General features: G+C 48.9%; 1 protein-coding gene across 1 annotated transcript in view; it reads right to left on the bottom strand.

Annotated features, from left to right (window-relative positions):
- Nucleotides 1–986: 986 nt before the first annotated feature.
- The window catches only part of MAPK1 (mitogen-activated protein kinase 1), an 84,906-nt gene continuing 68,456 nt past the window's right edge, over nucleotides 987–17,436 (bottom strand). The window contains 7 exon segments of the mRNA XM_078154487.1: nucleotides 987–4,539; nucleotides 6,766–6,892; nucleotides 8,959–9,068; nucleotides 10,386–10,517; nucleotides 10,987–11,026; nucleotides 11,028–11,102; nucleotides 13,603–13,719. Coding sequence (XP_078010613.1) covers nucleotides 6,776–6,892; nucleotides 8,959–9,068; nucleotides 10,386–10,517; nucleotides 10,987–11,026; nucleotides 11,028–11,102; nucleotides 13,603–13,719 — 591 coding nt within the window. The 3' untranslated portion in view covers nucleotides 987–4,539; nucleotides 6,766–6,775.

Below are 17,436 nucleotides of genomic sequence, written 5' to 3'. Positions count from 1 at the left end.
TGGCTCTTCAACGAGCTGGGCAAGCTTCCTAATCCTCTCCTCCCAAAGGTCCTCTGTGAAGATGGCCCTGGATCCTGTGCTTTCAAGCGCCCTGTAGCACTTTCCGTGTCAGCTAATGTCGCTCAAAGTAACAGAAGTGAGGATGGTAACCTGGATTTCCACTTTCACTCTCCTTTCCTTAAGAACTTCTTGTCAAATTTCTGTAAGGCAAACAAGCATCTATCGATTACTGTCAGATTAAGTTTCAGATTCTGTCCCTTGCAGAGACCCTCAGGAATGGACCTGACCAGGTCCCCTCTATACCCTTGGGGGGGGGGGAGGACCACACGATCACAGATTTGGAGCTGACCCCCTGCTTCCTGGAGGCGTCCCTTGTGGGGGGTCCAAGGACCTGGGTTCCAAACCCACCTCTGCCACTTACCTCGGTGTTGTTGAGCTGGGTCCTTCACTTTTGAGGGGTTGGCCTGGGTGGACTCTGAGGTCCCCTCCGGTAAGTGCAGAGCAAGGAACCTAACACCTTCCCTCCTCCACACTAGCTATCCTCAGGCCCTCCATTTTCATGGTGTCACAGGGCACGACGGAGACCCTTCATGTGCCTCCCCAAGACACTACTCATCAAGTGATCGGCTACCCAGGACCGTCCTTCAGGTCAAAGGGGCCGCCTCTGCTTCTTTGGCTTCCACGGACATCGCAGATGCACACAGACCTTGGACTACACTGTGCTCTCTCTCTCTTTCCTAGGTGTGGTGGCTCCCCATGGTATCCTAATAAAGTGACTGGAGCCAAGAGTATGCCAACTGACCTTATCCCTATCCAATTTCATTTTCTAGGAGTCGACCCAATGTGACAGCCTGTCAACTCTCTTTTTGGGATCCTGTCGGTCTGAGGAAGTGTGGAATGAGGGGGTGGGGGGTGGCGACGGACCTACCAAAGCAGCCCCTCCCCCGTCTTTCTACGCACACGCACACACACAGACGACAACGGTGTCTGGGTAAGACAGGGCCACAATTTAATGATTGGATGTCAAAAGCAGTAAACACTCAGTGAATCAGGTTGTTGGTTGGTTGGTTTTTCCCAAAGGTACGGGTACAACATCCAAAGGGTCCACTGGGAATAGAAACCTTTGCTACTTACAATCGTTTTATACAGATTGACCAGCTCACAAATGCCACGAGAGAATGTTCAGTTAAAACAATACAATGAAGAATATACATTCAGATTCTTAATAAAAATCTCCCTTTTCCATGTTTCTTTAAAACTTACCATCAATTAAGTCACTTATGCAGAGGTTAGGGGTACAATACTAAAAAGGCACCGACAAGACAAAGCAGGTACAAACGAAGCCGTTTTTTTCTGGGACGCATTCGGCGAGTGCCCTACACGGAACCAGCCCCAGGAAGGGAAGACAGCACGGGCCACGGACGGCCACGCAGGCGCGAGTCACGGCCAGTGGCTTGGGACGGCCACGCTTTCTCACGTGCTGCTCTGGGCTGGCCGGACTCTCTCTCGGCCGCCATCTTGACGGCACTGCTTTTCCAACAGCGGCACAGCCGTTTAGAAGCCCAAGTGCATTGAAAAGTATCAGCAGAAGGACTGCTCAATAGTTTTTTTTTTTAATGGCTGCATTTACAAAAATATTTCCCACCAAGTGGGGATTACTCGGAAACATTGATTTACAAATATAAAAGTACTTCGCAAGGGCCCAGATCACGTGCGTTTGCAGATGCAGGCATGGACATACTAGTACCATACTACAGACTACAAAAGTTACCAATTTCTTTAAAAATTATATCAACATAAGAAAAAGAGCTCAAACTTAATAGCTGCTCTGAAATGGTCTAAATGTGATGTGGAACAAATGGCGGGCAGTGTGTTTTTTCATTGAGGATGGCCACTCAAGACTCATCTGGGTCTCAGTTTCATCTCCTATAAAATGGGTGAGCTGAACTAGGTGATCTCTAAGGCCCCTTCGAGCATTAAAGGTCTGTGATTCCAGGTGCACATGCTCAGCTGCTAAAAGCCTTTTTGGGGAACCTCCCCCTAAATCGCTCTGAGGGCTCAGAGCCAAAGCTCAAGCAGTTCGGTTATGTCATTGCATATCTGGTGTCGTGGGTTAGCACGTTTCTAATGGGATTTCTGTTGGCATGCCCAATGCCAAGAGTGACTACAAACTCGTGGCCAAAGGTCTGGGTGCCATCTTAGCAGGCTGCCCAGAGCACCAGATTAGTGATACACCAAGGCTGTGGTTTCAAGGAGGATCTGAAGACCAATCTTTTAATACAAACACAAGGGAGGCAGCATGGTCCAGAGGAAAAGTGCTGAATCTGGAGGCAGAAAACCCAGGTTCAAACCCAGACTCTGCTTACTACATGTGCGACCTTGGAAAAGTCATCTGAACTCTACAGGCCTCAAGTTTCTTCACCTGTTAAAAAAAAAAGGGGGGGGGGAGTTGGCCTAAATCTTCCAGTTCTAAATCTATATTTCTAGATAAATGCATCTGAAAAGCAAAGAGGAGTAGAGGAAACGAAGCCATGCACACTCCTTACAAAATGAAAAATGAGGACAGTTCCATGTCTACACCTGATTCCAGACTGATTCTAGAAACTCCCGGGAGAAGCACAAGTGTGGAGGTGAAAGTCAAATGAAAAGCCCAGCGTCTGTGACCCCAGAGACCCAACTTGGCTTTGCCAACAGAGCCGAGGGTGAGGCCTGGAGAGCTCGCCAGTGTGGCAGCAGCCCTCTAGAAAGGGCAGGGGAATGGAAATCCTGCAGGATCACAGCCTCCCACCCAAGAGTACTTCCAAAGAACAGTTCTTGGCCACAATATTTTTCCTACTACATCTCTAATACCTGGCATAGGAATCAGGAAAACTGAGGCCACGTGCTCCCTGCACACTGGAGTCGTAAGAGACTGGGCAGAGCTTTGTACAAAGGTTACCTTCACTGACCACCCGAGGCAGGTAAGCGCTCTGCCCAGGGATGCCAGCTGAGCCTGACTGCCCATCCGAACACACTAGCCCAGAGAAAAGCAAAACTAAACCTTAACGTTAGTGTGAAGATATCAGACTTAAATTTATTTCCATGAATTACAAGTGCATTTCTGTTCATATTAGCAGGCAGTCTTTTATAGAATCCATTCTCCATTGCTGCCCAAATCAAACAAGGAAGAGGAAAGCAGGGGAACAAGAAGCTAAAAACAGAATTCTTTCTCCGAAGGTACTTGCTGGAAAACAACTCAGAGGTAACGAGAGATTTTCTGTCTCCATCAATAGGCATGGGGCTTAAGACAGTCGTCTGTGCACAGAAAGCAGTGACAGTCATGCGAGGGCACGGTCATTATCTGGAACAAGGCAGGTTTCTCACCACGGAGAGGAGAGCAGCGGAGGGAGAAGGGAGGAGGCCCGGCATGGGCTGGGACACCGGGGAGATTCTGCGGCCACGGCCTCAGGAGGAAGCTCTTGGCCATCACCGTGGACGGAGGACTCTGGTGCTGGGTTTTGCCCAGGCACAGTGGGAGGGTGGGTCAGGAGCGAGCAGGTGAGGCAGGCATGCTACAGGAGCAGGAAGAGTGGCACCTCCTTGCTTGGGGCACAGGCGCCCCTCCCTCTGCTCCTACCCCAAGATCAGACCTTCGGCCTCCCGCACACACTGAGCTCCCTCCCTGGAGGGCAGGAGTCCACATCCACTCAACTCTCAGGCTGTGATCCATGGCAGCCAGCTGCCCCCAGGGGGTAGGGGTGGGGGGTTAGGGATGGGGTCTTTTTGCATACATTTTGTAAACACTCACTACTGCATATAACATGAGCTTTGGAAGGGCCCGGAGCAATGGGACAGGGAGCTGTGGGACACCAGCACAAACACACCGTGGCCAGCTCCAGCCTTTGGAACAGAATCCTAATTTCCTAGGAGCTTGAAGAAATCAGCCCCCCATCCATGCTGGGTCTAGTAAAATGGTGGCCAAGGGCATCCCTGGGATGAAGGTAAAAGACACACTTGCTAGGCCTGTTGACTTCTAATTAAGATCGATTTCAATGATTCCTGCTTGGGGTAAACAGTTACGGTTCAAAGTCGAAGTGCAAACGAGGGGGTGTCACTGACGTAAAGTGCCCTGAACAGTCCTAATCTAGCTCTCCCTCCAATACAACAGGATAAAACAAGATGCCAGTGACTGAAGCCAAGTCAGGGAAATGGAAACTACTGCATCAACTCGAGGGTCCCCGGGGAAGTTGTCTAGCATCGGTTCAGGAGTGGAAGGAACCACTGCATCTCTCAGACCGGAAAGCGAGCAGGAGACTAAACGAATGGTGAGCAGTCAGTGTCCTCGGACAAGTCACCAATGGGGAACACACACGGGAGTGTCAATCACGATTCTTCAGGCTGAAAGAATTCATCAAAAGCAGAGAAGCCACAACTACCAGAAGCCGCCCCTTGGAACGGCTCCAAGGAGTTAAAAGTGGAGAAGCCAAGACAGGCCAGAGGGACACGACCAAGGACTGAGAAGTGGGAGAGGAACGTCCCTGCAGAGCATGTCAGGGTCCCCTACAGAGAGAAGAGAGGGGCGCGTTATTAGAGGAGCCCTCTGTCGAGGAAGGCTTTGCCTCTGAGACATGGTTTCAACACTGCTGCTGAAGCAAGTTTGACATAGGTGTGGGTGACCTCTCTCAAACCCTCCCTCCGTGCATGTGGGGGCAGGCAGGATGGCTATCTTCTGGAGAGGAGAACCCGCCCTGCCTCCGGCATGTGCTCGGCCAAGAGAAACCCAATCTCCCGGTGACACTGCAGCCTAGGCTTTTCTGGCTTTCAAGAAGCTCTCAGGCTCTTATTGGGGGGCAGGGGGAGAGTAACCATGGCAGGACTCAAGCCTTGATTAAGCACCTACTATATGCCAGGCACTGGGCTAAGTGCTTTGCTCATTTGATTGTCACAACAGCCCTGCCAGGGAGGTGCTATGCTACCATTTTAGAGTTCAAGAAATTGAGGCAGACAGAAGTCAGGTGACTTGCTGGGGACACTGGCTAGCACATGACTGAGGGTGGATTTGAAATCATGTCTTCCTGACTCCAGGGCTCTATCCACATAGATGCCTCCAAGTCCTGGGTCACTGCCATGCCATCGCAGTGAGGCCAGTGGAGGCAGAGGAAAGAAGTTTTCCCTATTTTTAAAGATGTGCTCACTATAGAGAAATGACTATTTTAATAAAACTGCTTTCCTCTGGAAGTGTGTGTTGTTGGGCAGGAGAGACCTCAGTGCCAACCCTGCCTCAGACATGGATCAGCTGTTTGACCCTGGGCAGCCCTGCAAGTCCTCTGAGCCTCACTTTCCTTCTGCACAAAACAGGCATCATGACCACTTCACGGCTTAGCCACATGGGGTCAAACAGATCATTTAGTGTACTCTGGGCCGAGGGACAGGCAACAGCCGGTGGTGGAGTGTGAGGGCTAATGGCGGGGAACAGTGGGGCCCTCCACTCAGTAGGTGCTGGTGTTCTGCATCCCCCCTCAGAAAGCCTGCTGGGCCTGGGAAAGGGAAGGAAGGAGACCCGTACACTGGGGGAGCATCAATGGCTTGGGGACCAAAGTCAGGAGGAAGGGGTCAGGGCACAGCCCAGAGCCTTCCACAGGGCAGCCTGGTGGGCAGCAGCAGGCTCGGTGAGGACAGCCTCTGAGGGAGGCAGTGCTGTATGAGTCACTGGACCTATGGGACCTTGGGAGCTTCGAACAATACTAGTAATGATAATGGCGAGCACTGGCTCGAGTGTCCCCATGTCATCTGCCCATGTCCCCTCGTGATCCTCATAACTACCCCGGCAAGTATGGGCTAGTATGATTATTCCCATTTTACAGAGGAAGACACCGAGGCAGAGAGGTTAAGTGACTCGCCTGGCTCACACAGCTGGTAAGTCCTGAGGCAGGATGTCACCTCAGGTCTTCCTGACTCCTCGAGGCCACCCAATCAAACTGGGCGAAAAGTGGGGGTCAGACGAGATGACCTCCCAGGTCCTTCATGGTCCCAAGGCTCCTATCACCTAGCCTGAGTCTTGGCCTTCAATGCCCTGGTACTTCTGACCTCTCGGGCCTTGTCAGCATTGGCACTCACCACCCTGAGCAGCTGCTTGCTATCTATACTTTAATTAATGGCTGCTCAACCCTCAATTCCTATGGTCAAAGCGGGGCCCACCCTCCAAGACCTGGAAGAAGGTGCCAAGTGTCAAAGATAGGCCTCTGAGTTGCCTGGTGCACAGGGCTGATTCAAGATGGCAATTCTCATGCACCAGGTATGAGTGCCTGCCCTGAGCTCTGCGTTCTCTGAACTTCTACAGTCTTTACACCATTAGACAAGCCTCCACTGAAGTTCTCTGCCACTACCCAACAGTGCCCCAGGGGTGCTCTACCCACTGAACCACTCTGCTGCCCATCATGGCCTTTCAGCTTGGGCCTACCAGTCCCGACAGGACCCAGTGGTTTGGGTGACCTGCAGAGGATCAACGTTTCTGGCTAGAAAAATCCACCATGACTCCACAAAGGCCTGGACTGGCAGTGGAGAGAGCGTGTGACTTAAAATCACCACACCAGGGCTGGCAGCGTCTTGTCTGACTTCCTCTCCTGTAAACTGGGGGCTGCAATCCTTGTCTCCCCTGTCCCATTGGGTTGTCGAGGGGACATGCTTTAAAAAACAGAGGGCCCCAGAAGGGCACACCATCACCCAACCACCCCCTCCTCGGCCCTTGGGGCCCCGATTTCCTGGAGACGGTGGAAGCAGTGTTACCTGTAGGAGTTTAAGATCGGTATCCGGGTTGGAATCGAGCGGTCTCTTCAAAAATCAGTTCTTTCAGCTTCTCCTTGGGCAGGTCATCCAATTCCATGTCAAACTTGAACGGGGCTTCGGCTACAGGCTTGGAAAAGAAAGGAGACCTTACGTCAGCTGGGGAGCGCCGCTAAGTTCCAGCAGCTTCACGTCTCTTCTGAGAGAGCGGCCGGTTTGGGTCCTCAGGGGATCGGTCAGTACAACCGAAATCATGGCTATCACAGCATCGGTCTAGGCCATGGTCAGAAAATGGCGCCAGCAATGGGGCCACAGGAGGAGTCACCCATGAAACTGCCCCAGTGTCACTGTGCATATCTGAGCCACGGCCTCAATTCACTTCACTTCACCAAATACTTACCGAGTGCCCAAGATAAGCAAGGCAATGAAAGACTTCCTTTGGCATCTGACCAGGCTCCATAAATAGATCTCCCTGCTGCTCAAGCCAAGAGCCCTCCCCAGTGACCCAGCTCTCCCTTGGCCTCCAGACCTGCACTCTGGCTCTGCAGGAAGTGGGGAACTATCTGCTCCCACCATCTGGCAGAGGAGGCATGTCACCCCAAGGTGGAAGCAACTTCCAATGTGTTTTCCCACAGAAACCCTGTCATAAAATGATGGTTCGGGTCGCCAGTACTATAATTAAGAGACATTATAGGTTAAGTCAGCATTTATGGCTGCTCTGGGATCTAACCGCCATTTAAACCATTGTTTTCTTTGGGGAAATGTGTTTCAAATTCCAAGTAACTGCCTCAGAAACCCTGGCACCCACCCCATTTCTAAGCCAGGCACATGTACGTGGGGATCAGTACACACAGTGTTAGAGGTCTGACTGTCACCTGAAGGAGCCACAGTACATCCCCTCCTGGGACGTGGGTCTGCAAGGGCCCCCAGCCTGTTAGCAGACATTTAGGCAGCGCTCTGAGGTCGGCTAAGCGCCTTACAAACGTCACAACCACACTAGAGGCTTGTCGATCGTCACCTGTCACAGACGAACCCAGAAGATACAGGGTCCAAGCTGGAAGGCACGCAGCGTGGCACCACGGGACCCATGGTTTTAGAGTCAGAGGGGCCAACTGGAATCCTGCCTCTGCCGCTTGGAACGTGCGTGACCTCAGGCAACTGACAGCCCCCACCTCATCTCAGGGGACAGGAAGGACAGGAATTAGAACCACCATTTTAAAGATGGTGAAACAGGTAGAGGGATGAAGTGACTTCCCAAGAGTTACTGCAGACCACCACTGAGGAGCAGGGTGTCAATATCAGCTGGGGAGCCCCAAGGACGGGGAACCACGAGGGGGGAGAGAAGAGTGCCCTTGGGCAGGACTCTGAACCCTGAGACCAGACTAGGGGGTGGTTCGTGCTCAAGACATGGCAGCGCTCTCTTGGGAACTGCTCTTTGATGGAAGTGACGTGGGCTGACCGAACTGTGTTAGAGAGAGCTACGAGGGGACTTAGCACACAGAACTGATGGACCACAAGAACTGTTCATTTCTGTCCTCGTATCCTCAATGCTCAGCCCAGTCTGGACACACAGTAGGAGCTTAACAAATACGCTTGCTGAAGGTCAGCAGTGACCGTGTGGTTAGCCTCAGGATGGCCAGAGAGCTGGTCCCTCCTCACATTTGCCTTCCCAGGTACTCACTCTCTATGCCCAAGCTTCAGGGGCTTTGGCTGGTAAGGAAATCGAGGCACGAGACTGCCCCCAGCTCTCCATGCTAGATGAATACACAAGAAGGGACCTGGTAGGTGGCCTTGACTTTGCCAAGAACACAGCAGAGGTCACAGGGCTGTCAACAGTTTTAAAAGCAAAACCCTGTACAGAGCTTGGTAAATCTTAAAGTGCTATATGAATGAGTTATTTCTTAAAAACACACTTCACTGGCCTCCCCAAACAGTTCCCCCATTCCCTGGTACTCTCTCTTCAGTGCCCCCAGCAAACATTCCCAGTGTAGCTGACGGTGTCCATGAATGACTGGATGGAAGATGGCGACTGAGGAGATGGGCCATTCCAAAGCTGGCTGGGGTGGGGTGGGGTGGGGTAGGGTGGGGTGGAAGAATTCTTCAGGAATCTCCCTCGTGTTAGGAAGCTCCCAAGGGAACTTTTACAGACTGGCCGCTGGGGAAGCCCACCCAGGAAGAGCCTCACCCACTCCTTACCTCATCACTTGGGTCATAATACTGCTCCAGGTAGGGATGGGCCAGTGCCTGCTCTACCTCAATCCTCTTGTGGGGGTTAAATGTCAACATCTTATCCAACAGATCCAGAGCTAGAAGGAGAACCAAGTTTAGGTGGAAAAAAAAAGCGGGGGGGGGGAGAGGGGGATGTGACAGGAAGAATCTGCTCCTGGGCTCATCTGCCTCTAAAAGAGCTTAACAAAGACACGAACTTGTCCTCAATGTCCTGGACTGTGGCCACACCTGCTGGCTCCTAAGGCTGAGCTCTGGGCTCAGGGCACACGGGCAAAGTACCGGCCATCCCACCTGGCTGCTCCAATCCTCAGACTTGGCTGAAGGTGGGGAATCCAGAGCCACAAGGCCCTGTGCCAGTCACCTCCCTCAAGCACAGGCCTGACCAGGCTGCTCCTCTCCTCGACATCAATTCATGTCTGACTCTAGGTCATAAAAGGACCGTCATCCCTGGCCCCAATCTACCCGGCCGTGTCATCCCTCCCTTCCAACAGTGCCCAGGTTGGTCAGTCTGGCCTTCTCCATGGGAGACGCACTGGCTGCCATCCTGGGCAAAGCACTCCTGCCCCACCTTTGCCTCTCAGAATATCCCCTCTTCTTCCAAACTCAGAATTCCCTTCCTGGGTGTCTGTCCTCCAGCCTGGGCTGACCTACACTGTAAAATTATCACACCTTATCCTTCCTCTGAGCTTCCTGACATCAAGATCTCATCCGTTCCACCCTGGTGACCAGTTCTTCCTTGTCACTGAGACAGCAATAGATTTATCCACCCAAGAGAGTCCTTAGCACACCCCAACCGAAGCCTGGGCAAACTGGAGCCGCAGAAATGGAATTCTGCTTCACTGCACTGTTACAATGAGCTTGCCAGGCAACCTGGAACACGGACACGGCAACACGTGTATTTTCACTAGTGAACTGCTCAGGTGACATAACTCAGTTAGGAAGGTGTGCACCAATCTCATAAGTAATAGACGATGCACACGTGAAGCCGTATATTCAAAACACGACCTCTGTGAAGCAGACCAAGATAGCCAGACCCACCCCAGTGCATCATCAGTCTGATGAAAGACCTAAGCAAACAGGCTGGGAAAGACAGATGGGCTAAGGGTGGGCTTCTGACCAACAACAGTGAATATTCCTGTGTCTGGGCCCCAAAACTGAGAAAGAAGGGCGGCTCTGTCAGAACAGGGACTGGAGAAACCAGAGCTGACTCGCCCCCCACCCCCACAAGAGCCAAAGAAGCAATCTAATTAGTCGAGGGGGCACAAAGGCTGCTTTAAAAGCATTCGCCAACATTCGTCATTTCCAGGTCCCCAGGACAGACATGCCGAGCACCTGACCATCACAGAGAACCCCTCTGGCCAGCCAGAAGGTGGAACTGCAGGAGGAGCACGTACCTTTGGGGTCAGCGTTGGGGAAGAGCCGATTCCATGGCACCTTGTTTTTGTGAGGAAGAGACAGCAAGTAGTTCCTGGCTTTTAGGTTTATTATGCAGTTCAAGTCTTCTTGGGACGGGGATCCAAGAATACCTAGCAGAAGAAAGGATTTGGACTTTACAAGAGAGAAGCCCCTGAGAGGTGTCAGAGGAGGGCAGGAGGGCTGGCCCATGCCGCCATCTATGCCCTCATTCACAGACGGGGAAGCTGAGGTTGAGCGAGGGAAGGAGCCTGTCACCGAGCTAGCTGGCAAGAGAGCCAGCACTCCCAACTCAGAGCCCTCCCCCCGCCCCCAGCAAGGAAACATCTGTCACCACACACAGCACACACCTGTGGGGCCACACCCGCAGATGGATGGGGAAGGTGCACCAGCCTTGGAATGAGCCCTGCTGCCTTTCCCAGAGGTGCGACGTCCCTCCATCCCCACCCCCTCTCCTTCACGGACAGCGTGAAAGCTATCAACGCGGGAAAAGGAAAAACGTCTAGACCACAAATCAGAATTAAGGGAAGGAGCCAGTTACAGCACTGAAGCTTTGGGAAAGGAGGAAACATGGAATCTTACCAAGGATGTGGTTCAGCTGATCAAGGTAATGCTTTCCAGGGGAAAATGGGCCTGTTGGAGAGCATCTCTGCCAGGATGCAGCCCACGGACCAGATGTCAATGGACTTGGTGTAACCCTGGAAGAAAGGAGGAGAGGACGGGACGGCGTCAGCCAAATAGCAGTCACGGCAGGCAGCAGCTTCATTCTCCTCCTCTCTAAAGGGAGGTGCGGCATTTCCTTCACCCGTTCACTTGATTCTGAGAAGAGTCTCGAGGCTTCACCGGCCAGGCCCAAGGGCTTTGTGGCCCCACAGCACGGCCAATTACATAGCACTGTGGCTCTGGTCGGGGCGGAGGCACCAACGCTGAGGACTTACCTCCAGACAGAAAGTGCCCGCCGTGGCTAAAGAACTTACCGGACCAAGCTAAAACATGGGCCTGGGTCTTCTACTCACAAACCTCCACCATAGAGGTTTCTCAAGACGACCTGAGAGTTTGTCTTCCTCAGGCCTCCCACAAACACTCCACATGGAGTGAAGAGGTAGGCCCAAACTAGCCCCCATTCTAGGGACAGATGTCTAACTGAGGCCAGAAGTACAGCAGGCAAGGAGGGCCACAAGTGTTTGAGGGACGGCGTCCCAGGGAAGGCAGCATGAGAGCAAAGCTCTGAAGGAAGAGAAGGGCGCAGAAAGCCAGAGCCCAGCCAAGAACTCCTTCGGGCCAAGTCCTAAGAACTCCTTCGGGCCAAGTCCTTGGACGAGGGAGGCACAGAGTCAGTGAGGCTGTCCTGCACAGTAGCCAAGCAGAGGGCACACAAAGGGTTACGTTTGAAATATGGCTGGAAAAGGCAGAGGGGGAGCTGGAAGGGTGGGGAACCCCACATCACACGGAGTAGTTCGCATTTCACTGTGTGCGTGATAGGGAAGAGCACTGGATACCAAGAAAACACCATCATGGGAGCAGAGCCTTGACCCCAAGATGGTCCCTCACCTCCTCCAGTCTGTATCACCTCTAAGCCAGTCAGTCGTCTGCCCCACCCCCCAGAGGATCTGGAACATGCTCTGGAGAGGCAGAGGTGATTATGAAAGCTATAAGAGACAATCTCAAGTATAATAAATCTCTATCTACCTACACTTACACACACCTACACACACAACACACACACACACACACACACACACACATACAAAGCTTTTGCACACACAACATGAATGCAGCTGGGATAAGGAAAAGCCATCAACTGGTGGGAAATCTTCACATCTGATGTCTCTGATAAAGGTTTGCTTCAAGATACATAGAGAATTGATACGAATACATAAGAATGGTAAGTGCTCAAAGGCAATGGATGAACAGAGTTCTCAAATGATGAACCATTAACTACTGATCAACCATATCAGAGAGGTCTCCAAACCATTAATAAAAGAAATGTAAATTAAACCAATTTTAAGGTTCTAACCACCAGTCCATTAGATCAGTAAAGATAACAAGATGAAGCAGTTAAGAGCAGAGGCTTTCTGGAAAGGCAGGAACCCTAACACACTCAACAGGGCTAGAAAACAGCCTGGAACCACACAGTACAACATCACACTGCACACGCAGACCTTTTTTCTTGGCGAGCTACTCCGATGGTTAGACCACAGGGAAGTCCTATAGCTAGCTATTATGTTACGCATACAAAAATACTTAGAGCAGCATTTTCTGAAAAACTGGAAACTGATGATACCCATCAGTTAGGGAATCACTGAAAAACCTGTAATGTAAGAATGTAATGGTACATAACTGCACTCTAAGAAATGACAAATATGAAGAATTCAGAGAATCTTGGGAAGGTCGCTACAAGCAAATGCAGAGTAAAGCAGGGAGAACTAAGATAGGAACCAAGTAAACTTCAGAGCAGGTGTTCTGAGCATGGCACCTGCAACCTTCACTTTTAAACATTTTGTTAACAATATTTCAACAGCCATGTGATTGAGAAAATCCTTTAATGTGTTAAGTCAATCAATCACCACTTATGAAGGGTGTCCTACAGGCCAGGCAGTCTGCTATAAAGCACTTTCCCTTTAGAATGTAAGCTCCCCGAGGGACCGCACTGTCTTTCTGCTTATATTTGTATCGCCAGCACTTCGTACGGTGCCAAGCACACACTAGACGCTTGCCTAATAATACACATAACCTATATCTAAATATTAAGTAACATCTCACAACCGATGCACTAGATTTGGGGAGTGGAGAGAAAATCCTCCATGATCCTGAGGTGTCAGTCCAATACAGCCTGTGGAGCAACTACACCCCAAGTTAACAAGAGCCACTGATGAACAGAAGGAGAGACGACAGCTTAGAAGAGGCGAGAGCTTGGCCGCCACATGGATCAAGCACTGAAGAAAGGGAGAAACCGTGTGAGCCTGAATGTCTTGGTTCTTAATGTCCTCCCAATGCCCTCCTGACTGCCTCATGACGGCATTGTGAAGGCAGGCCCTGGGCTCTTAAAGGCTCTGCCAATGAAACACAAGCCTTAGCAGGTCCAATAAAGATGGAAAAGAACTTTGGGAGGGGCATGTATCCCTTGTGTAAGGACCAGCCTAACTGTGGAGCTGACTTTTCCCTGTGTGACAGTGGGACGCCCAATGGGGGACTGACCTTGGAATTCAGCATGATTTCAGGTGCTCGGTACCAGCGTGTGGCCACGTATTCTGTCAGGAAGCCTGTGTGGTCGTGGTCTGGATCTGCAACACGAGCCAGGCCGAAGTCACAGATCTGAGGAACACAGAATGGAATCGCTTACATACATGGTCAATCCAAAGCACCAAGCAGTCAGCCAATGGCCAAGCTTCAACAAAGCAGAGGCTACATTTGAAAACTAGTGAAGTGTCTCCCAACGGTCAATTTCCAAGAAACTTTCTTTAAATAAAATTCAGTGGAGGGGGAGTGCCTTTTGACGAAAAGGGAAAGGTAAGATTTAGTGAGATGGAACACTAATGATCTCGGAACATACAATCTGGATGGAGTCCCCACCACTGGGAGACTTCATATTTCCTCTGGAAAATTAAATGAAAATCAGTTTCAAAAATGAAAAAGGTGAAATCCCAAGAAACAAAAGAAGAAATGAAGAATATCATTAGAATCTATTTTGTTCAACTATATGTCAGTAAGTTAAATGAAATGTATCAGTATTTACAAAAATATAAAATATCCAGATGGATTGAATTAAATCATTTTAAAATCTAATCTCAGAAAAAAAAATCAAACAAGACATAAATTAGTTCCCCCCCCCCAAAAAAAACCCTTGGATTAATATGCAAATTCTATAAAATATTCAAAAAACAATTCCAAAAATTATACAAACTGTGCAAAAATAGGAAAAGGATTGTGCCAAACTCTTTGGATAATACAAATACGGTCTTGGTACCCTAAACGGGGAGAATCAAAACAAAGAACACCACAGACCAATATTAATGCACACTGATACTAAAGCTTAAAATACAATACTGATGAAGAGGTATCACAAAGTGTGATACCCTATGACCATGTCGTATTTCTACCAAGAACACAGGGTTGACTCAATACTGGGAAAATTATTAACATAAAGGACTACATTGATGACAACAACTGTGATTACATCAGTAAAGGCAAACACTCATTTCTATTACAAACATTAGAAAACATAAAAACAAATGTACCTCTCCTTAACATGGTGAACAGTATATATCTAAGACTAAGGCAGCAGTAAGGATGTCCACTGTCACCATTTCTATTGGACAGAATGCTAGAAATGGTGGCACTGGAATAAGACAAGAAAAAGAAATGCTATGAACATGAATCAGAAAAGGAATAAAATTCTATGTTTTTTTTCAAATGGTATATTTGGAAAACTCAAAAGAATCAAATAAAAATTAATTGAAACAATTTCAGTCAAGTTGCAGACTATAAAGTAAATCCATAAAAATCATCAGCATTTATATACATTACCAGTAAAAATCCAGCAAGAAGAGATTAAAAAAAGAAATTCCACTTCAATAACTAGAGAACGTATAAATACTTAGGAGCCTGCCAACCAAGGTACACACAGGAGCTATATGAATACAAGTATAAAATACTCTTTATACAAATACAAATAGACCTAAATAAGTAGAGGAATATGAATTGTTCATGGCTGGGCCAGGCCAACAGCATAAAAATGACAATCCTGCTTAATTTCCTTATTTACTTCTATACTAAACTACCTAAAGACTGCTTCGCAGAATTTTACAAAAATAACAAAGTCCAGCTGGAGCCACACAGAGAGATCACTACTAAGTCTACATCCCAAAGACAGCAAAGAAAGAGCCAATGGACCTTTAGCTACAAAAATGTTTATAGCAGTTCACTTTGGTGTCAAAGAACCAGAAACTAAGGGGGGGAGGGGAGGTGCCACAACTGGGGAATGGCAAAACAATTTACGTATATTAATGGAATGAAATTGTGCTGTAGCACTTAACACAGTACATGGCACATACTTGCAGCTTAATATTTTTTTTGATTGACTGATCGAAATGAAGAAAGAGAAGATTTTGAGAAAACTCATATGATCTAAGGCAGTGCGAAGCGACCAGATCAGGAAAACAATTTCTATTGTAACATTAATATTGTAAAAACAAATAATTCTGAAAGACTGCAGACCTCTGGTCAGCGCAATGATGGGCCGTGACTCCAGAAGCCGATGATGGAGCTCCCACCTGACTGAGCAATGACGGACTCACATGCACAACGAGACTCATCATTGAACACAGCCCATCTGTTTTCGCTCAACTGTGCTCATTTATTACGAGGGGTTTTTTTCCCTTTTTTGGGGGGGGGGTTGGAGGAAAAAAAATGCTTTATAACAAAAAAATTAATTAAAAATAAGGGAAAAAGAAAATTTAATAAGCTTTATTTCTATACATTTGGGAATAATTAAGCCATAATATATTTTCTTTAAAAACAATTGCTTGAAAGAGAAATAGATAATTCTTCAATTCTTCTGCAGAAGTTCATCAGGATATAATTTTACAATAATCACGATGACAAACCCAGTTTTTCTTTTTGATACACCCAGTGTTAAGAGAAGTTTTAAAGCTAAAAAAAAAAGAGGGGAAAAAACCCACACAATTCTAACGGTTGGAGTACATCTGTGTGTGTATATATATATTTTTTAAACCAAAAGCAAATCCATTTAAATTACAGTATTCATCAAAACACAAGCATAAGAAGGAGAAACCTTGGATACAGGCCTGCACAAATTTTCACCTCTCCCGCCCATACTTATCAATGGCACTCCCACATGATCTGTTTCATAGTGAACACAACCACACCTCCAGCTGCCAAATGTATTTGGCACGCCCAAACAAATTCAGATGAATACCTCCTCAAAATGAGAAAGCGCATTGGTGCCCAGCTCCACCCACGAGGGAAAGAAAAGGGGGAGGAGAAGAAAAGCAAGGTGAGCTCACTCACCTGAAGGCTGGAGCTGGGCTCAACCCTGCATGGAGGGAAGCCCCAAAGACATTCAATTCAGCTCCATTCAACAGGCTGAAGAGCCTAAGAAGTGCCAGGAGATACACTCTCGAAGTGAATACACAGATGATACACAGAGGAAGAATATAACATAGCCTTGACCGTCAAGGAGGTGGCAACTAAGAGAGACTGTAACACAGATGGAGACAGGATGACACAAGGGGAAATGCACTAAGGCCAAGGAGAGATTTTTAAGATGGCAACAACGTATTCTCTTCTGTTAGTTAACAGACTGGCACTGCGGGAGGTGAAGAGCCTGAATTGGCCCAGATGCCAAGATGGCCTCTGAGGTATGTGAACCACTGCTGGGCACACAAAGTGGGAGGATTGATTAGAAGGGCCCATCCCCATTTAGAAGAATCTTTTGAGTTGGAAAAGCCTACAAAGATCACATAGTTCAACCCACACCTACCGAAAGTAGACTGTGTTTCAGCTTCATATCCATCCAGGCCATCATCTCAGCATCTTCCTGCCGCTACTGGCCTGCAATTCCCCACTGACACCAGATCAGAGCCCTGGCCTTTCCGGAATCCACACCCAAGCCCCGGGGAAGTAAAGCCACTGACCACTGGAGCTCCTGCCTTGGGACGCAAAGCAGATGACTGGTGGCCAACTGGGTGAAAATTGTGTAATGAGCGGACCTAGACACCAGCCCATTCTTGAGCTTCCCATCCCCTCCTGCCATCCACGCAGGCATTTCATCATCTTCCTGCCAACCACAGTCCTCCATACACACACTCCTCCGTCTCCCCCTTGAGCACCTTTGATGAGCATGTGCATGACTTTCAAAAACCATTTATGCAGACGGGAAATGAAGCAGATAGGCCAAGGCCTGTTCGTGTTCTTGGGTGGGGGTGGGGTATTTAATTAGATTTTTTCTCAGATTTCCCCCCCACCCCATCTCAACTGTCCCTCATGCTTAAAGTATACTCTGTCCTCACC

The sequence above is a fragment of the Phascolarctos cinereus genome, unplaced genomic scaffold (genome assembly GCF_003287225.1).
Source record: "Phascolarctos cinereus isolate Bilbo 61053 unplaced genomic scaffold, phaCin_HiC Scaffold_4;HRSCAF=312, whole genome shotgun sequence".
NCBI lineage: Eukaryota > Metazoa > Chordata > Mammalia > Diprotodontia > Phascolarctidae > Phascolarctos > Phascolarctos cinereus.
This window is presented reverse-complemented; position numbering and strand designations above follow the sequence as displayed.